Source organism: Loxodonta africana, chromosome 7, assembly GCF_030014295.1.
Source record: "Loxodonta africana isolate mLoxAfr1 chromosome 7, mLoxAfr1.hap2, whole genome shotgun sequence".
NCBI lineage: Eukaryota > Metazoa > Chordata > Mammalia > Proboscidea > Elephantidae > Loxodonta > Loxodonta africana.
This window is the reverse complement of record NC_087348.1, coordinates 80,495,942-80,518,105: the sequence shown is the minus strand read 5'-3', so window position 1 is coordinate 80,518,105 and position 22,164 is coordinate 80,495,942. Positions and strand designations below refer to the sequence as shown.

The window sequence follows — 22,164 nt, the reverse complement described above, 5'->3', positions numbered from 1 at the left end:
GTCGTTACGTTTTTCTTGGCTTTTATCTTGAGTTATGGAGTTGTTATACCTTTTTGTGGTTACCTTATTATTTACCCCTATTTTTCTAAGTAAAAACCTAACTTGTATCGTTCTATATCGCCTTGTATCACTCTCCATATGGCAGTTCAATGCCTCCTGTATTTAGTCCCTCTTTTTGATTATTGTGATCTTTTACCTATTGACTTCCATGATTCCCTGTTATGTGTATTATTATTTTTTTTAATTAATCTTAATTTGTTTGTTTTTGTGATTTCCCTATTTGACTTGATATCAGGACGTTCTGTTTTGTGACCTTGTATTGTGCTGGTATCTGGTATTATTGGTTTTCTGACCAAACAATATCCTTTAGTATTTCTTGTAGCTTTGGTTTGGTTTTTGCAAATTCTCTAAACTTGTGTTTATCTGTAAATATCTTAATTTCGCCTTCATATTTCAGAGAGAGTTTTGCTGGATATATGATCCTTGGCTGGCAGTTTTTCTCCTTCAGTGTTCTGTATATATCGTCCCATTCCCTTCTTGCCTGCATGGTTTTGCTGAGTAGTCTGAACTTTTTCTTATTGATTCTCCCTTGAAGGAAACCTTTCTTTTCTCCCGGCTGCTTTTAAAATTTTCTCTTTATCTTTGGTTTTGGTGAGTTTGATGATAATATGTCTTGGTGTTTTTCTTTTTGGATCAATCTTAAATGGGGTTCGATGAGCATCTTGGATAGATATCCTTTCGTCTTTCATGATGTCAGGGAAGTTTTCTGTCAGGAGTTCTTCAACTATTTTCTCTGTGTTTTCTGTCCCCCCTCCCTGTTCTGGGACTCCAATCACCCGCAGGTTATCCTTCTTGATAGAGTCCCACATAATTCTTAGGGTTTCTTCATTTCTTTTAATTCTTTTATCTGATTTTTTTTCAGCTATGTTGGTGTTGATTCCCTGGTCCTCCAGATGTCCCAGTCTGCATTCTAATTGCTCGACTCTGCTCCTCTGACTTCCTATTGCATTGTCTAATTCTGTAATTTTATTGTTAATCTTTTGGATTTCTGCATGCTGTCTCTCTATGGATTCTTGCAACTTATTAATTTTTCCACTATGTTCTTGAATAATCTTTTTGGGTTCTTCAACCGTTTTATCAGTGTGTTCCTTGGCTTTTTCTGCAGTTTGCCTTATTTCATTTGTGATGTCTTGAAGCATTCTGTAAATTAGTTTTTTATATTCTGTATCTGATAATTCCAGGAGTGTATCTTCATTTGGGAAAGATTTGATTCTTTTTTGGGGGGGGTTGGAGAAGCTGTCATGGTCTGCTTCTTTTTGTGGTTTGATATGGTCTGCTGTCTCCGAGCCATCGCTGGGCAACTAGTTTTTCCAGAAAATCTCTAAAGGAAAAATGCTGTCAGATCTCTATCAGAGTTCTCCCTCTGGCTCAGGCTATTTGGATGTTAATGAAGCCGCCTGGGGAGGGTGGGGAGGGGATCAGAGAGATAGGAGAGTAGCACCTCAGAATATAGCCAGAGTTGCTTGTCTTGCTTGGAATGACTATTATATCTGAGATTTCCGCGGGGTGCGTCGCCTATGTGTGCTGGCTGTGTGGAGATTGCCCCCCGGGGGTCTGGTCCGCTGGAGTCATGGTCAGATCCTCCGCTGCCAGCCCCACGCCTAATGTCAAGGTTGCCCTACTGGGACGGTGCACTCCCGACTCCAAAATCAGTCGCTGCCTCCTGGGGACTGTCCTTCCCGCCAGTCGCATCGCCGCGCAGCCCCCGAAAACCGGCTTGGCCCCCCCGGGGTCAGCTCAGGTGAGTGGAGCATCTCCCCACGCCTGCGCCCTGACCGCGCATCCCGGCTGGGACACCGCTCTCCCCGCTCCAAGACCAGTCGCTGCCCCCGGGGGACCTCCCCCACCGGCCGCGTCGCCATGCCGCCCCTGCGAACCTGCTTGGCCCCCCCCGGGGCTAGTTCAGGGGGGTGAAGCAGCTCCCGCTTCTATGCCTTGCCTGCGCTCAGTCAAAATTCCGGCGGGACGGCTCCCCGGCTGGGACGCTGCTCTCCCCGCTCCAAGACCTGTCACTGCCTTCCGGGGACTTCTCCTACCGGCTGCGCCGCCACGCCAGCAGCGTGAACTGGCTGGACCCCCTCCTTGAATGAGTTCGGGGGTCAGGGCTGGGCCCCTTGTTTGTGCCGTCTGCCCCCCTAGGCTCTGCCCCAAATCGGGCGCCGAAGGTCACCTGAGTGGTGCGCTGGCTCCAGGCTCTGAAAACAATCGCTGTCTCCCCATATTTGTTCGTTCTCCATCTCTAAATCTGTGTTTGTTGTTCAGGGTTCGTAGATTGTTATGTATGTGATCGATTCACTTGTTTTTCCGAGTCTTTGTTGCAAGAGGGATCCGTGGTAGCATCCACCTAGTCCGCCATCTTGGTCCTGCCTCTTATCTGACATTCTTTATCCTTTCCTCTGTACTTACCCACAGGACCTAGACCAAAGGGCATTAATCACCAAGAGTTTCACTTGTTGACTATCCTAACTATTCCATCCTGTGTGTTTATTCCACAAATTCTCACTAAATTTTATTTTATGTGTGAAAAGTGTCCTTGTTTCTTCTCTATTTCATGTTTTCTCTATCAAATTTGAGGTTTTAGAATAAAATATCTGTGGTTGTTTATTGCATTAATGGCAGAAAATTCAGGTATTTTATTCTGTAGTGAGCTCATTTTTGTTGAATTTTGCATTTGCTTTCTTCATTTATAACTTTTTTCCTTATCTTTATACTAAATGCAGAATTCTATATCATATATTTATCTCACACCCAAAATCTCTCTCTCTAAAGGAAGATTTGATCACTTCTTCACGGATCTGCTTGGTCTTTACTCCATAGACAATTGGATTCAAGGCGAGAAGCAGCAATAGGGAGAGGTTGGCAATAAAGGTGTGGATATGGTGAGGTATGGTGCTTCCACCAAAGCGGTGAGTGAAGAAGTTAAAGAAAGCTGGAACATAGGTAATCACAATAGCACATTTGTGTGCTGTACAGGTGCTGAAGGCTTTGTGGTTAGCATCTGCAGATGACAGATTCAGTACAGCACGGATGATCATGATGTAAGACAGAGAGATACAGAACATGTCAAATCCCGCAATCAATATGGCAGCTATGAGACCATAAAGATAGCATTAATCTTAACATTGCCACAGGATAATTTGGCCACAGACATATATGGTCGCAATAAGTGTGTTGGATTAGGTTGCCCCTGCAGTAGGGAAGACACTTGATCAGGAAAGTGAATGGGATCAAGAGCAACACAGTTTGTATGAATGCAGCAAGCCCAACCTTGATAATTACAGTGTTGGTGAGGATGGTAGAATAGTGTAGAGGGCAGCAAATGGCCACATAGCCGTCCAGAGCCATGAGCATGAGCACCCCAGACCCCATGCCTGTCAGCATATGTATAAGAAACATCTGTACAAGCAAGCATTAAAGTCAATCTCCTTGAGGCTGAACCAAAAGATGCATAACATATTGGGGACAAATGAAGTACAGCCAATAACATCTGTAAAGGACAACAGGGCTAGAAAGTAATACATGGGCTGATGCAGCGGCTCCTCACGGCTGATGAGGTAGATGAGCCCACAGTTTCCCAATACAGCAATAATGTATATGAAGCAGAATGGCAGGGATATCCAGCTGTGTGCATCTTCCAGCCCAGGAATTCCTTTGAGGATGAAGTATCTTGGTGTCAGAGTGGAGGTGTTGGCTCCATGCATGGTGGTCAGCTGGAGGGCATGTTACTCTCTGCACTCTTCTGTAGAGGAAGAGAGCACTGTTGCTATTTTCAGCCAGAGGAAAAAGATGAACAAGTATTTTTCACAGTATAAATAAAGGATTTGAGAAAAAAAAAAATCATCTCTTTGTATCTAGACTATATTCTTTGATTCTACTGAGTGATCCTGATCCTGTTACTGAATCAACAGAATAAAAAAATCAATTACCATTCAGCCAATTCCAACTCATGCTGACCCCATGTGTTAGAGAATAGAATTGCTTCATAGTGTTTTCTTGGCTGTGGAAAGCAGATTTCCAGGCATTTCTTTGGTAGCATTGATGGGGGGATCTGAACCCCCAACTTCTGGGTTAGTAGATGAGCACAAACCGTTTGTGCCGCCCAAGGATCTAACAAAATGAAAGCATATTAACAAAGCCCTAGCCTGGCTTGATTTTACGCTGTAAACTCTATCTACATGTATGTCTAAAAAAAGACCAAAAAAATAAGCAAAAAAGAAGCCAACACCTAAAAACAAAAACGACAACAAAAAGCCAACAAGCCCGTCGCCGTGGAGTCCACCCTGACCCATGTGAGCGTGTGTTACGGAGTAGGACTGCTTCACGGGGCGTTCTTCGTTTTAATCTTGGGAGAAGCAGTTCACCAGGCCTTTCTTCCTCAGAGCCTCTGAGTGAGTTGGAACCACCAAACTTTAGGTTAATAGCTGATGACAAACCACTTGTGCCACCCGGGCTCTTTTGTGAATATGTGCCTGCTCTTATTCCCAGGCCAGCTACTAATACTTGCTTTTGTTCCATCAACAATTTCCAAATTGTCAACACTGTTTAAGTACTACTGATTCTCTTCCCCGCCCCACCCCACCACATAATTTCCCTTCCTCCAAGAAGTTTTTTGTATGTGCCCAATGGGTTATAGTCAATTAAGTATGTGAGCACCTACTTATTATAGAAATATTATGGGACTCAGCCGAATCTACCTACAAGTCTAAAACCTGTCAAGTCTAGGTTTTTTAAGTCAGAACTATCAAAAAACAGAAGACCAGACAGTTATATAATAAGTTACAATTTATAGAGTGTGGCCATCTGCATTTGCATTAAATCTCTAATTGTTTGTTGCTGGTAAATATCAAAAATTTTTGTAGCATTTATATTGAACCAATAACTTTGTTAAACTCTTAATTCTCCTAGTTTCTAATGATTCTCACCAAATTTTTATGTAGATTAGTGCAAAATTTATAATAAACATAATTTAGTGATTTGGTGTATTATTTCTAGCCCTGAAGTAACTGTGAAAAATTATATTGGGAAAGGTGCAATCCTTATTAATTTATTTGTTTTTTTATTTTTTGAGAACTGTTAGCTTTCCACCTTTTTTCTGTGTTTTGGAACATGCATCTAACTTGAAATCTTTCCTGATTAAAATCATAAGACTCTAGGGTCTTTTATTTATCTTTTGAGAAAATTCTTCTTTATATTTTTTTAACTTCTATCTTAGTTATTGCTGGTTTTAGACCATGAACTTGAGTTATCCATTTTCCCAAAGCACTGGACATTGTATTGCATTTTCACAAATTATTATATATCACTTTCTGTTATCTTTTAATATAACACCTACCCAGTCTGTACTGCAGTTTTCATTTTGGTACTTCTTTTTTGACAGGATTTAGCCTAGAGTTTTCTACAGGAGCTATATTTTAACCATTAGTTTTAATCATAAAAGATTTTTAAAATGACATCATATAAACATTCTCAATGTGTAAAAAAGATAAATTCAAATAGTTCTAATTGAAGCACAGAGAGATTCTGAAAAGTGCCAGCTTTGGCTCTGTTTGATAGCCAAAGGTTGGAAACCATTGACATGCATTTTACCTTGTGTTTTGCCCTTTTTCATTGCAAAAATTGCTTTAAAAAATCATCAGCTCTAGTCTTTTCCTGATTTCTGGTATTTAATAAAAGTTTTGCTGATGCAATTTTCTTTCTTCTCTCCATTATTTCTTCATTATTGTTTTGTAGAACACCTTGGTCTAAATAATTGACTTACTTTCATTTTAAAAGCATGACTATGATGGTAAATCTGTTTTATCTCTGAAAATAGCATTGCATCTATGCCATATCCAGTCTTGGTAATCTTATTTTTATGGTTTCTAAAATGCTAATTTTCTTTCTTTCTTTCTCTGTCTCCTTTGCTCTCTCTCTTTCTTTATTTCTCCCTCTTCCCCCCCCCCTTCAATTAGGAGCTGTTTATGATGATGAACTAACCAAATAGAACATGCTTGTGGGGTTCCACAGACCACAGACTTAAGTGGAATTTTGGGAAGGTCAGTCTCTCCCTCTCCTAAAATAGCCCTACTTCAGGGGAAAGGAAAATGGTGTAATTCTAGATACAGAAATTCTGAGCAGACAAAAATCTTTTCATCTCAACAGAGGAATAAAAATTAAGGTGCCTCTAGAAGTTGAATCTACTTGACAGAAATGGGTTTTTGTTTTTTCTTTGGAATGAAACACATCAAGGTTAAATTCTTGGTCACTTACCAGCCCTGTGAATGCAGTAACTCTAAACTTCAATTTGCTCACCTCTAAAATACTTTAACCATTGACTAGAGTAAACCTTGGAGATTTTCAGCGCAGCCTGGAATGTAATAATAAGTATAATACTATCACAATTAATTTTAGTAATTTTATTTTGCTTATAAAGTAAATGTAATTAAGATCATGTCTAGCCATTCCTCAAAACCTCCAGTGTTCTTTCATCTCACTTAGTGCAAAAACCAAAGTCCTTACTATTGTTGGCAAAACCCTACATGATTAGGACCCTTTTAAATCTCAGATTGTGCCTCCCACTACTCTAATGCTGACTCTCTTAGTCCATCCATACCTACCGGAGGTTTCTCAAACTCAACTAGCATGTGTACAACTTAGGGCCTTTGAACTTGCCTTTGCACTTCACTGTCTGATAAGTTCATCTCCAGGTATTACCATGATCGGTATTTTGATGATTTCAGGTCTCTCTACTCAGTGTCAACACAAAAGTGAAGCTTTTCTTTGCCTCCGAATTTTCAAGTGCACCACTCTCCCCAATATTGACATTACACATCTTACTTTCCAGTTTTTTTTTTTTCTCCACAGCAAGTAGTATTGTCTGTTGTTCCTTTTGAATGTAAAATTTATATGCATAGTGATTTTTGTCTTTTGTTCACTGTTGTATTTCTTGCACTTAAAATAGCTATTGGCACAATAAAAATGTGTGGAATGAATAAATAATTAAATGTGTGGAATGAATAAATGATTGACTGGATGAATAAATTTCAAACCATTTTTTTCTTTATTGTTGTTCTCTGGTTTGTACATAAATACTTTAATAAGTTAATGTACATATTAAACACTAAGAGTGCATCTAGAGTAAGGCAAACACAATTTTATGATACCTGGGAATTAAACATAATTTTAAGGAAATTGGAGATAATACAATTGGCTAGAGAATATGGGGAGCCCTGGTAACACAGTGGTTAAGTGCTTGGATACTAACGGAAGGGTCAGCCATTCCAACCCATCAGCAGCTTCTCAGGTGAAAAGATGCAGCAATCTGCTCCCATAAAGATTACAGTCCAGGAAACCTTATGGAACAGTTCTAATCTGTCATATACAGTAACTATGAGTCAGAATGGACTCAACAGCACACAACAACAGAGTATATGGAATAGATACAAGCACTTGCCTCTCCTGTCATTTCACATGCCCTAAGGGCAAGTGTATGATGCAGAGGAAAAGTTACAGAAGAACAGATTTGGTTTTGAGTAATATTGAACCTATACATGCAGTTAGAAATTCCTAATAAGGTAATGAGATTACTGTCACTAGATGTATCCAAGCAATGGGAGAATGGCATGTGTCGTGAGCTTTCTTGTCAGGAAGTAGGGCTACACTGGAGTTCCTTCCAACGCTTGCACTAATTCATTTTCAGCAATAGTGATCTTACCACTGTCTAAGGAAATCTTCTCCATCTATGGAGAGTAGAAACATTTATTCTATTACCGTACAGAAGTGTGCTTGCCTGTAAAATTATCTGTTAGGTCCCTGTTGTTACATTAGTATCACGGAGTCTCCGTCCTCCAGTGGCTAAAAGCCATTGCCATCAAGTCAATTCCAACTCATAGTAACCGTATAAGACAGAGTAGAACTGCCCCATAGGGTCTCCAAAGATGTACTCTTTATCAAAGCAGACTTCTGCATCTCTCCTCCACGGAGTGAACAGCCAACCTTTTGGTTAGCAGCCAAGCATTTAACCACTGGACCACCAAGGCTCCTTCCAGTGTCTAAACAATGTTTCATTTTTCCCACTTCTTTTTCTCTGTCCTAAAGACAATTTGAAAATCTCTTTGGTTTCAGAAGTCTAAAAAGTGAGATAATTCAGAGTATTCCTTATTCAAACATGTTCTGATTCAAATCCCTCCTATTTAGTAGCAAGATTGCTTGTTCATCTTGTTTTATTTTTCCTTTTGTATCAACCAAACTCACCGTGTCACCAGATGCTTTAAACCCCACGTTCATGACTGGTATTACTCAGAGAAAATTGCAACGCATTAGGAACCTTAAATAACAGCACATACCAGGTTATCTGGGGAGTTTCTACACAGAAGGACAAATAATTGTTTGGAGCTTCACAGATAGATTTCCCAAAGTCTCTGTTACCAGAGGAGTGAAATTTTAGTTTTGCTCAAACTGGATCTATATTTAGATTATATTTGAGCGGGAGGAAAATATATATATAAACTTCAAATTTTAACATATTTTCCATGGGGGGAAAAGACATCTACTGAATTATAAGCATGGGGTTATATCTAACTTCCCAGAGGACTTCAATTCTAGCTTTATAACTTTTGGCCTAGCTTTATCTACATGGCATGTATGGGTTTCAAAGCTTTCTCAAAAATATTAAGAATAAACACTTTCAGAATCTTCTATACTGGAGACTCATTAAAATATATTTTCTGGAGAGGCGGAGCCAAGATGGCGGACTAGGCAGACGTTACCTCGGATCCCTCTTACAACAAAGACACGGAAAAACAAGTGAATCGATCACATACATAACAATCTACGAACCCTGAACAACAAATACAGATTTAGAGACGGAGAACGAACTAATACAGGGAAGCAGCGATAGTTTCCAGAGCCTGGAGCCAGCGTACCAGTCAGGTACGGCACAAGCACAGAGACCTGCTCCACCCCCCTGAACTAACCCCGGGAGGGGGACCAGCCGGTTCCACGGGCGGCGTGGGACGCAGCCGGTAGGAGAAGTCCCCGGGAGGCAGTGACTGATCTTGGAGCAGAAAGAGCAGCATCCGAGCCGGGGAACCATCCCGCAGGGATTTGGACTGCTCGCAGGTACGCCATAAACACGGAGAGTTGCTCCACCCCCTGAACTAACCCCGGGAAGGGGACCAGCCGGGTCGCGCGGGCGGCGTGGGACGCAGCCGGTAGGAGAAGTCCCCGGGAGGCAGCGACTGGTATTGGAGTGGGGAGAACAGCATTCCAGCCGGGACACTTGGTCGCGGCACAAGCACGGGGAGCTACTCCACCCATCTGAACTAACCCCGGGAGGGGGCCCACCTGGTTCACGGGGGCGGCACGGCCACGCGGCTGGAGGGACGAGAAGTCCCTGGGAGGCAGCGACTGATTTTGGAGTTGAGAGTGTACCGTCCCAGTAGGGGAGCCTTGACGCTGGGCGTGGGGCTGGAAGCGGAGGATCTGACCGTGACTCCAGCGGGCCAGACCCCCTGGGGGCAATCTCCACACAGCCAGCACACAGGCGACGCGCCTGCGGGAATCTCAGATATAACAGTCATTCCAAGCAAGACAAGCAACTCTGGCTATATTCTGAGGTGCTACTCTCCTATCTCTCTGTTCCCTCCCCCACCCTCCCCAGGCGGCTTCATTAACATCTGAATAGCCTGAGCCAGAGGGAGAACTCTGATAGGGATCTGACTGCAGTTTTTTTTTAGCGGATTTTCTGGAAAAACTAGTTTCCCAGTGATGGCTCGGAGACAACAATCCATATCAAACCACTTAAAGAAGCAGACCATGACAGCTTCTCCAACCCCCCAAACAAAAGAATCAAAATCTTTCCCAAATGAAGATACAATTTTGGAATTATCAGATACAGAATATAAAAAACTAATTTACAGAATGCTTAATGATATCACAAATGAAATTAGGATATCTGCAGAAAAAGCCAAGGAACACACTGATAAAACTGTTGAAGAACTCAAAAAGATTATTCAAGAACATACTGGAAAAATGAATAAGTTGCAAGAATCCATAGAGAGACAACATGTAGAAATCCAAAAGATTAACAATAAAATAACAGAATTAGACAACACACTAGGAAGTCAGAGGAGCAGACTCGAGCAATTAGAATGCAGACTGGGACATCTGGAGGACCAGGGAATCAACACCAACATAGCTGAAAAAAAATCAGATAAAAGAATTAAAAAAAATGAAGAAACCCTAAGAATTATGTGGGACTCTATCAAGAAGGATAACCTGCGGATGATTGGAGTCCCAGAACAGGGAGGGGGGACAGAAAACACAGAGAAAATAGTTGAAGAACTCCTGACAGAAAACTTCCCTGACATCATGAAAGACGAAAGGATATCTATCCAAGATGCTCATCGAACCCCATTTAAGATTGATCCAAAAAGAAAAACACCAAGACATATTATCATCAAACTCACCAAAACCAAAGATAAACAGAAAATTTTAAAAGCAGCCAGGGAGAAAAGAAAGGTTTCCTTCAAGGGAGAATCAATAAGAATATGTTCTGACTACTCAGCAGAAACCATGCAGGCAAGAAGGGAATGGGACGACATATACAGAACACTGAAGGAGAAAAACTGCCAACCAAGGATCATATATCCAGCAAAACTCTCTCTGAAATATGAAGGCGAAATTAAGATATTTACAGACAAACACAAGTTTAGAGAATTTGCAAAAACCAAACCAAAGCTACAAGAAATACTAAAGAATATTGTTTGGTCACAAAACCAATAATATCAGATATCAGCACAACACAAGGTCACAAAACAGAACGTCCTGATATCAACTCAAATAGAGAAATCACAAAAACAAACAAATTAAGATTAATTAAAAAAAAAAAATACACATAACAGGGAATCATGGAAGTCAATAGGTAAAAGATCACAATAATCAAAAAGAGGGACTAAATACAGGAGGCATTGAACTGCCATATGGAGAGTGATACAAGGCGATATAGAACAATACAAGTTAGGTTTTTACTTAGAAAAATAGGGGTATATAATGAGGTAACCACAAAAAGGCATAACAACTCTATAACTCAAGACAAAAACCAAGAAAAACGTAACGACTCAACTAACATAAAGTCAAACACTATGAAAATGAGGATCTCACAATTTACTAAGAAAAACGCCTCAGCACAAAAAAGTGTGTGGAAAAATGAAATTGTCAACAACACACATAAAAAGGCATCAAAATGACAGCACTAAAAACTTATTTATCTATAATTACCCTGAATGTAAATGGACTAAATGCACCAATAAAGAGACAGAGAATCACAGACTGGATAAAGAAACACGATCCATCTATATGCTACCTACAAGAGACACACCTTAGACTTAGAGACACAAACAAACTAAAACTCAAAGGATGGAAAAAAGTATATCAAGCAAACAATAAGCAAAAAAGAAGAGGAGTAGCAATATTAATTTCTGACAAAATAGACTTTAGACTTAAATCCACCACAAAGGATAAAGAAGGACACTATATAATGATAAAAGGGACAATTGATCAGGAAGACATAACCATATTAAATATTTACGCACCCAATGACAGGGCTGCAAGATACATAAATCAAATTTTAACAGAACTGAAAAGCGAGATAGATACCTCCACAATTATAGTAGGAGACTTCAACACACCACTTTTGGAGAAGGACAGGACATCCAGTAAGAAGCTCAACAGAGACACGGAAGATCTAATTACAACAATCAACCAACTTGACCTCATTGACTTATACAGAACTCTCCACCCAACTGCTGCAAAATATACTTTTTTTTCCAGCGCACATGGAACATTCTCTAGAATAGACCACATATTAGGTCATAAAACAAACCTTTGCAGAGTCCAAAACATCGAAATATTACAAAGCATCTTCTCAGACCACAAGGCAATAAAACTAGAGATCAATAACAGAAAAACGAGGGAAAAGAAATCAAATACTTGGAAAATGAACAATACCCTCCTGAAAAAAGACTGGGTTATAGAAGACATCAAGGAGGGAATAAGGAAATTCATAGAAAGCAACGAGAATGAAAATACTTCCTATCAAAACCTCTGGGACACAGCAAAAGCAGTGCTCAGAGGCCAATTTATATCGATAAATGCACACATACAAAAAGAAGAAAGAGCCAAAATCAGAGAACTGTCCCTACAACTTGAACAAATAGAAACTGAGCAACAAAAGAATCCATCAGGCACCAGAAGAAAACAAATAATAAAAATTAGAGCTGAACTAAATGAATTAGAGAACAGAAAAACAATTAAAAGAATTAACAAAGCCAAAAGCTGGTTCTTTGAAAAAATTAACAAAATTGATAAACCATTGGCTAGACTGACTAAAGAAATACAGGAAAGGAAACAAATAACCCGAATAAGAAATGAGAAGGACCACATCACAACAGAACCAAATGAAATTAAAAGAATCATTTCAGGTTATTATGAAAAATTGTACTCTAACAAATTTGAAAACCTAGAAGAAATGGATGAATTCCTGGAAAAACACTACCTACCTAAACTAACACATTCAGAAGTAGAACAACTAAATAGACCCATAACAAAAAAAGAGATTGAAACGGTAATCAAAAAACTTCTGACAAAAAAAAGCCCTGGCCCGCACGGCTTCACTGCAGAGTTCTACCAAACTTTCAGGGAAGAGTTAACACCACTACTACTGAAGATATTTCAAAGCGTGGAACATAATGGAATACTACCCAACTCATTCTATGAAGCCACCATCTCCCTGATACCAAAACCAGGTAAAGACATTACAAAAAAAGAAAATTATAGACCTATATCCCTCATGAACATTGATGCAAAAATCCTCAACAAAATTCTAGCCAATAGAATCCAACGACACATCAAAAAAATAATTCACCCTGATCAAGTGGGATTTATACCAGGTATGCAAGGCTGGTTTAATATCAGAAAAACCATTAATGTAATCCATCACATAAATAAAACAAAAACAAAAACCACATGATCTTATCAATTGATGCAGAAAAGGCATTTGACAAAGTCCAACACCCATTCATGATAAAAACTCTTACCAAAATAGGAATTGAAGGAAAATTCCTCAACATAATAAAGGGCATCTATGCAAAGCCAACAGCCAATATCACTCTAAATGGAGAGAACCTGAAAGCATTTCCCTTGAGAACGGGAACCAGACAAGGATGCCCTTTATCACCGCTCTTATTCAACATCGTGTTGGAAGTCTTAGCCAGGGCAATCAGGCTAGACAAAGAAATAAAAGGTATCCGGATTGGCAAGGAAGAAGTAAAGTTATCACTATTTGCAGATGACATGATTATATACACAGAAAACCCTAAGGAATCCTCCAGAAAACTACTGAAACTAATAGAAGAGTTTGGCAGAGTCTCAGGTTATAAAATAAACATACAAAAATCACTTGGATTCCTCTACATCAACAAAAAGAACACCGAAGAGGAAATCACCAAATCAATACCATTCACAGTAGCCCCCAAGAAGATAAGATACTTAGGAATAAATCTTACCAAGGATGTAAAAGACCTATACAAAGAAAACTACAAAGCTCTACTACAAGAAATTCAAAAGGACATACTTAAGTGGAAAAACATACCTTGCTCATGGATAGGAAGACTTAACATAGTAAAAATGTCTATTCTACCAAAAGCCATCTATACATTTAACGCACTTCCGATCCAAATTCCAATGTCATATTTGAAGGGGATAGAGAAACAAATCACCAATTTCATATGGAAGGGAAAGAAGCCCCGGATAAGCAAAGCACTACTGAAAAAGAAGAAGAAAGTGGGAGGCCTCACCTTACCTGACTTCAGAACCTATTATACAGCCACAGTAGTCAAAACAGCCTGGTATTGGTACAACAACAGGCACATAGACCAATGGAACGGAATTGAGAACCCAGACATAGATCCATCCACGTATGAGCAGCTGATATTGGACAAAGGACCAGTGTCAATTAACTGGGGAAAAGACAGCCTTTTTAACAAATGGTGCTGGCATAACTGGATATCCATTTGCAAAAAAATGAAACAGGACCCATACCTCACACCATGCACAAAAACTAACTCCAAGTGGATCAAAGACCTAAACATAAAGACTAAAACGATAAAGATCATGGAAGAAAAAATTGGGACAACCCTAGGAGCCCTAATACAAGGTATAAACAGAATACAAAACATTACCAAAAATGATGAAGAGAAACCCGATAACTGGGAGCTCCTAAAAATCAAACACCTATGCTCATCTAAAGACTTCACCAAAAGAGTAAAAAGACCACCTACAGATTGGGAAAGAATTTTCAGCTATGACATCTCCGACCAGCGCCTGATCTCTAAAATCTACATGATTCTGTCAAAACTCAACCACAAAAAGACAAACAACCCAATCAAGAAGTGGGCAAAGGATATGAACACACATTTCTCTAAAGAAGATATTCAGGCAGCCAACAGATACGTGAGAAAATGCTCTCGATCATTAGCCATTAGAGAAATGCAAATTAAAACTACGATGAGATTCCATCTCACACCAGCAAGGCTGGCATTAATCCAAAAAACACAAAATAATAAATGTTGGAGAGGCTGCGGAGAGATTGGAACTCTCATACACTGCTGGTGGGAATGTAAAATGGTACAACCACTTTGGAAATCTATCTGGCGTTATCTTAAACAGTAAGAAATAGAACTACCATACAAGCCAGAAATCCCACTCCTAGGAATATACCCTAGAGATACAAGAGCCTTCATACAAACAGATATATGCACACCCATGTTTATTGCAGCTCTGTTTACAATAGCAAAAAGTTGGAAGCAACCAAGGTGTCCATCAACGGATGAATGGTTAAATAAATTGTGGTATATTCACACAATGGAATACTACGCATCGATAAAGAACAGTGACGAATCTCTGAAACATTTCATAACATGGAGGAACCTGGAAGGCATTATGCTGAGCGAAATTAGTCAGAGGCAAAAGGACAAATATTGTATAAGACCACTATTATAAGATCTTTAGAAATAGTAAACCTGAGAAGAACACATACTTTTGTGGTTACGAGGGGGGGAGGGAGGGAGGGTGGGAGAGGGTTTTTTTATTGATTAATCAGTAGATAAGAACTGCTTTAGGTGAAGGGAAAGACAACACTCAATACATGGAAGGTCAGCTCAATTGGACTGGACCAAAAGCAAAGAAGTTTCCGGGATAAAATGAATGCTTCAAAGGTCCGCGGAGCAAGCGCGGGGGTCTGGGGAGCATGGTTTGCGGGAACTTCTAAGTCAATTGGCAAAATAATTCTATTATGAAATCATTCTGCATCCCACTTTGAAATGTGGCGTCTGGGGTCTTAAATGCTAACAAGCAGCCATCTAAGATGCAGCAATTGGTCTCAACCCACCTGGAGCAAAGGAAAATGAAGAACACCAAGCCCACATGACAACTAAGAGCCCAAGAGACAGAAAGGGCCACATGAACCAGAGACCTACATCATCCTGAGACCAGAAGAACTAGTTGGTGCCCAGCCACAATTGATGACTGCCCTGACAGGGAGCACAGCAGAGGACCCCTGAGGGAGCAGGAGATCAGTGGGATGCAGACCCCAAATTCTCATAAAAAGACCAAACTTAATGGTCTGACTGAGACTGGAGGAATCCCGGCGGCCATGCTCCCCAGACCTTCAGTTGACACAGGACAGGAACCATCCCCGAAGACAACTCATCAGAAATGAAAGGGACTGGTCAGCGGGTGGGAGAGAGACGCTGATGAAGAGTGAGCTAATTATATCAGGTGGACACTTGAGATTGTGTTGGCAACTCTTGTCTGGAGGGGGGATGGGAGGATAGAGAGAGAGGGAAGCCGGCAAAATTCTCACGAAAGGAGAGACTGAAAGGGCTGACTCAAGAGGGGGAGAGCAAGTGGGAGTAGGGAGTGAGATGTATGTAAACTTATATGTGACAGACTGATTGGATTTGTAAACGTTCACTTGAAGCTTAATAAAAGTTATTATAAAAAAAAATATATATTTTCTGCAATAAAGTGGGGTTCTATTGATCATTTGAAATAATGCAGTATTAAATGCATTGTTTATCCCTTCCTGATCCCCCCTGTCTTAGAAGAAATCTAACATTCTTTACGTGATGTTACTTTATCTGCTCCTAATCAAATGTAAGGAAACGTTGTTGTTGTCAGGTGCTATGGAGTCAGTTCCGACTCACAGCGACACTGTACACAACAGAACAAAACACTGCCTGGTCCTGCAGCATCCTCACAATCGTTGCTATGTTTGAGCCCATTGTTGCAGCCTGTGTGTTGATCCATCTTGTTGAGGGTCTTCCTCTTTTTCACTGACCCCCTGCTTTACCAAGCATGACGTCCTTCTCCAGGGACTGGTCCCTGCTAATAACATGTCCAAAGTGCTTGAGACAAAATCTCTCCACCTCCCCTCCTAAGGAACATTCTGGCTGTACGTCTTCCAAAACAGATGTGTTGGTTCTTCCGGCAAGAAACAAAGAGGGCTGAAATGAAACCGTCCCAATGGTGAAAATATTTCTTGGAAGGAAATAGAAAACATTGTGACCAGAAATTAATATCACCCTCTAGTGTGTTGACTCATAGATTCTAGCTTGTTGGGCCTAATTCAGTTGTGTCTTAGTTTTCAAAGGTATGATTTGTCATGGTTATCCATAACTTTTTGTGTGTGTAATGGGGAAAATGATATAAAACGAATTGGAGGTTGTTAGGTTTCTCAAATCAAGTTTGCTTGTTGCATTTTATTTCTGCGGATTTTCAGTTTATGTTCTGGTTTTATTTTGTTGCTGTTGTTGCAGCTGCTGCCTCCAACTCCCACCCCACTGCGTATTGTTATTGTTATTTTTATTAATATTCCATCTTGATGTTTTGAGATATATCTAGCCTTGCTTTTTGTATAGTTCATATTCCTCATCTATAAAATGGAGATAATTAAGCCTATCCCATAGTTTTGATGTAAAAGTTTAATGGAATAAAATATATAAACCTTTATACTTCCTGACAAATTCGTCTGTTTAATAAATGACATTTTAGGAAAAGTACTTTCTTGATCAGTTTGATAGTGTTTTGGTATGGGTTCAGTGAAAACACTCTGATGAACAAAATTTCCAAAACCAAAAACATAATCCCAAGATATAATAAATTTATTAGTGATAAGCTACTCAACATCCTACAATTTATTTTAGGTGGGGTCACTTCTGTAATTTTAGTATTTTTTAAAATGTCAGGTCTTGCTGTCAAATGTGTGAAAATTGTATTGTAAAAATACATTTGATTAATATATTTCACAATCATTTTATCCTATACAGCATAATATTAAAATATATCATTTATATTGAGATAAAAGGAAATTAATTTTTACCAATATAATTAATCTCTCTAACTGCGTATCTATTTATATCCATTTCATGATCACATTCAATTTATTACTCCCATTATCTCTTGGGCTATGCTCTTTTTCTTTCTCTTTTTCCACTCAATCTTACTATTTCTGAATACCACACTAGTCCTTTCACCTCCCTTTTCTTATTCTTCAGCTAGTTCCAGAAATCTGAGTAAGGTACTCATTTCTCCATTGTCCCTGACCACTCAACTGTTTCCCCTCTACAAAAAAAATAATAAATAAATACAGGTAAAGCAGTGATACTTGGTAAATTACATAGATTTTCTTTAGTCTCCTTTGTCCTGCTTCTAAATACTGTCTTCAAACAGCTGGCAAATGGTACCCACTCTTTTTGAAAATTCTGCTGGATATTAATTCCAAGGAGTACTTCACAGCTCATGTTGAACTCCAGTGATGATACTTACTCCAGTTTCATTTCTGTACACACTGGTATAGTCCTATGAGTCTAAATGGGCCATAGGATATCAATGTGCAGACAAAGGGATTTTTTTTTGTAAAGTTATACAGTGTAACTATGAGTTGTAACTGACTCAATGACAATGGGGGTCAATGGGGATACAAACTGTGTATAAATATGGAATAAGAAAGATGATAGGACCCTGAAATTTAGCACAGTTGCTCTTGGGAAGAGTTTCATGCTTTCCTGCAGTGTCCCCTATGTCCCTTCCACAATTTTCTTGAGCCTTTCTAGGTAATCTGACATTCTTTATCCTTTCCTGTATTATTACAGGCAGTACCTAGACCAAGGTGCATTAATCACCAACAGTTTTAATTAAAGTTGAATATCGTAACTATACCAACCTGTGTGTATTTTCCACAAATTCTCACTAACATTTAGTTTATTTGTGAAAGGTATACTTCTTTCCTCTCTATCTCATTTTTTTTTTCCTATCATATTAGAGGTCTTGGATTAAAAATTTTGCTTTTGTTTAGTACCTTTTATGGCAAAAATCCACAGGCATTTTATCCTGTAATGAGCTCATTTTTGTTGAATTTTGCATTTGCTCTCTACATCAATAATTTTTCTTTCTTTATCTGTATGCTAAATGCAGAATTCTATATCATATATTTATCTCATAGTCAAAATACCTTTCTCTCTAGAGAACAATTTCATCACTTCTTCATGGATCTGCTTGGTCTTCAATCCATAGACAATTGGATTCAAAGTGGGAGGCAGCAATACATAGAGGTTGGCAATAAAGATGTGGATATGGTGAGGTATGGTGCTTCCACCAAAGCGGTGAGTGAAGAAGTTAAAGAAAGCTGGAACATAGGTAATCACAATAGCACATATGTGTGATATACAAGTGCTGAAGGCTTTGTGGCGAGCATCTGCAGATGACAGATTCAGTACAGCACGGATGATCATGATGTAAGACAGAGAGATACAGAACATATCAAATCCCCCAATCAATATGGCAGCTATGAGACCATAGATAGCATTAATCTTAACATTGCCACAGGATAATTTGGCCACAGACATATGGTCACAATAAGTGTGTTGGATAAGGTTGCCCCTGCAGTAGGGAAGGCGCTTGATCAGGAAAGTGAATGGGATTATGAGCAACACACTTCGCATGAAGGTGGCAAGCCCAACCTTGATAATTGCAGTGTTTGTGAGGATGGTGGAATAGTGTAGAGGGTAGCAAATGGCCACACAGTGGTCCACAGCCATGAGCATAAGCACCCCAGACTCCATGTCTGTCAGCATATGTATGAAAAACATCTGTGCAAGGCAAGCATTAAAGTCAATCTCTTTGAGACTGAACCAAAAGATGCATAACATATTGGGGACAAATGAAGTGCACTCACTAAAATCTGTAAAGGACAACAGGGCTAGAAAGTAATACATGGGCCGATGCAGGTTCTCCTCATGGCTGATGAGGTAGACGAGCCCACAGTTACCCACTACAGCAACAACATACATGAAGCAGAATGGCAGGGAGATCCAGATGTGTGCATCTTCCAGCCTGGGAATTCCACTGAGGATGAAGTACTTTGGTGTCAGACTGGAGGTGCTGGCTCCATGCATGGTGGTCAGCTGGACGGCATGTTACTGTCTGCACCGTTCTGCAGAAGACGAGAGCACCGTTGTGCCGAAGACATGGATTTAAGAAAAAAAAATCATCTCTTTGTATCCAGACTATAGTCTTTGATTCTACTGAGTGATCCTGATTCTGTTACTGAATCAACAGAATAAAAAAAAACAATTACCATTCAGCCAATTCCATCTCATGCTGACCCCACGTGTTACAGAGTAGAATTGCTTCATAGTTTTTTCTTGGTTGTAGTCTTTATGGAAGCAGATTCCCAGGCATTTTTTCAGTGGCACTGCTGGGTGGGTTTGAACCCTCAACCTCTGGGTCAGTAGATGAGCACAATCTGTTTGTGCCACTGAAGGATCTAAGAAAATGAAAGCATAGTAAGAAAACCTTAGCTTGGCTTGATTTTATACTGTAAACTCTGTCTACATGTGTGTCTAAAAAAGAACAAAAAACAAGCAAAAAAAAAAAAACCCAACATCTAAAAACAAACAAACAAAAGCCAACAAACCCATTGCCACTGAGGACATTCTGACTTATTTAACCATATATTACAGACTAGAACTGTTTCTTAGGGGTTTCTTGGCTTTAATATTTGGAGAAGCAGTTTGCAAGGACTTTCCTCCTCAGAGCTAATAAGTGAGTTGGAACCACCAACCTTTAGGTAAACAGCTGATGACAAACAGCATGCGCCACTCAGGCTCTTTTGTCTATATGCACCTGTTCTTATTCCCAGGCCAGCTTTTGTCACCTCAACAATTTCCAGGTTATCAAGCCTGTTTAAATACTACTGATTCTCTTCTCCCCCCACCCCACACACATAATTTTCCTTCCTCCAAGAAGTTTTTTATATGTCCCCAATGGGTTATAGTCAATTAAGTATGTAAGTACCTACTTATTACACAAACATATTATGGGACTCAGCCTAACCTACCTACAAGTCTAAAACCTGTCAAGTCTAGGTTTTTTAAGTCAGAATTATCAAAAACAGAAGACCAGACAGTTATATAATAAGTTACAACTTATAAAGTGTTGCTGTGTGCCTTTGCATTCTCTAATTGTTTGTTGCCGGTAAACATGAAAAGTTTTTGTAGTATTTACATTTAACCAATAATATTGTTAAACTCTTAATTAATTCTTATAGTTTCTAATGATTCTCATCAAATTTTTATGTAGGTTAGTGCAAGATCTATAATGATCATAATTTAATGTTTTCTTTTGGTGTATTATTTCCAGCCCCCAAATAAATATGAAAAACTGTATTGGAAAAGAGCCAATCCTTATTAATGTATTGGTTTGTTTTTTTGAGAACTGTTGGCTTTCCACCTTTTTTCTATGTTTTGGAACATGGATCTAACATGAAACCTTTCCTGATTAAAATCATAAGACTCTACGGTCTTTTATTTATCTTTTGAGAAAATTCTTCTTTATATTTTTTAAATTTCTTCCTTAGTTATTGCTGGTTTTAGACCATGAACTTGAGTTATCCATTTTCCCAAAGCACTGGACATTGTATTGCATTTTCACAAATTATTATATATCACCTTCTATTATCTTTTAATATAACACCTACCCAGTCTGTACTGCAGTTTTCATTTTGATACTTCTATTTTTTTTTCTTTTTTATTGCATAGGAGTTATGTTTTAACCATTAGTTGTAACCATAAAAGATTTTTTAAATGACATCATATAAACATTCTCAATGTAAAAAAGGATAAATTCATATAGTCCTAATTGAGGTACAGAGAGGCTCTGAAAAGTGCCAACTTTGGCTCTTCCTGAAAGCCAAAGGTTGAAAACCATTGACCTGCATTTTATCTTGAGTTTTGCCCTTTTTCATTGCAAAAATTGCTTTAAAAAATCATCAGCTCTAATCTTTTCCTGATTTCTGGTATTTAATAAAAATTTTGCTGACACAATTTTCTTTCTCCTCTCCATCATTTCTTCCTTACTGTTTTGTAGCACACCTTGGTGTAAATAATTGACTTATTTTCATTTTAAAAGCATGACTATGATTGTAAATCTATTTTAGCTCTAAAAATAGCATTGCATCTATGCCATACCCAGTCTTGGTAATCTTATTTTAATGGTTTCTAAAGTGAAGATTTTCTTCTTTCTTTCTTTGTTTCTCTCTTTCTCTCCCTCTCTCCCCCCGCCCCTTTTTTTCGTTCTCTTTCTCTCTTTCTTTCTTCCTTTCTCTGTCTCTTTCACTCTCTTTTTCTTTATTTCTCCCCCCAACCCCTTTAATGAGGAGCTCTTTATGGTGATACATGAACTAAATGGAACATGTTTGTGGGGTTCCACAGAGCACAGACTTATGTGGAATTTTGGGAAGGCCAGTCTCTTCCTCTCCTAAGATAGCTCTACCTCAGGGAGAAGGAAAATGTTTTAATTCTAGATACCGAAATTCTGAGAAGACAGCACTCTTTTCATCTGGAATAAGGAGTAAAAAGTAGGGTGTCTCTATAGGTTGGAATCTACTTGATGTCAATGGGTTTTTTTGTTTGTTTGTTTGGAATGAAACAGATTGATGTTAAATTCTTGGTCACTTACCAGCCCTGTGAATGCAGTAACTCTAAACTTCAATTTGCTCAGCTCTAA

At 39.1% G+C, this 22,164-nt stretch overlaps 1 protein-coding gene and 1 pseudogene across 1 annotated transcript; both read right to left on the bottom strand.

Annotated features, from left to right (window-relative positions):
• Window positions 1-2,789: 2,789 nt before the first annotated feature.
• On the bottom strand, window positions 2,790-3,761 carry LOC100663297 (olfactory receptor 52N2-like; annotated as a pseudogene).
• Window positions 3,762-18,465: 14,704 nt separating this feature from the next.
• Window positions 18,466-19,617, bottom strand: LOC100663579 (olfactory receptor 52N2-like). The gene has a single exon (XM_003423394.3). The coding sequence runs from the start codon at window positions 19,551-19,553 to the stop codon at window positions 18,591-18,593; it is 963 nt and encodes a 320-aa protein (XP_003423442.2). The 5' UTR covers window positions 19,554-19,617; the 3' UTR covers window positions 18,466-18,590.
• Window positions 19,618-22,164: the final 2,547 nt, after the last annotated feature.

Bases quoted from the DNA above. Each gene is read 5' to 3' on its own strand.
- LOC100663579 (XM_003423394.3), bottom strand. From the start codon at position 19,553: ATGCATGGAGCCAGCACCTCCAGTCTGACACCAAAGTACTTCATCCTC.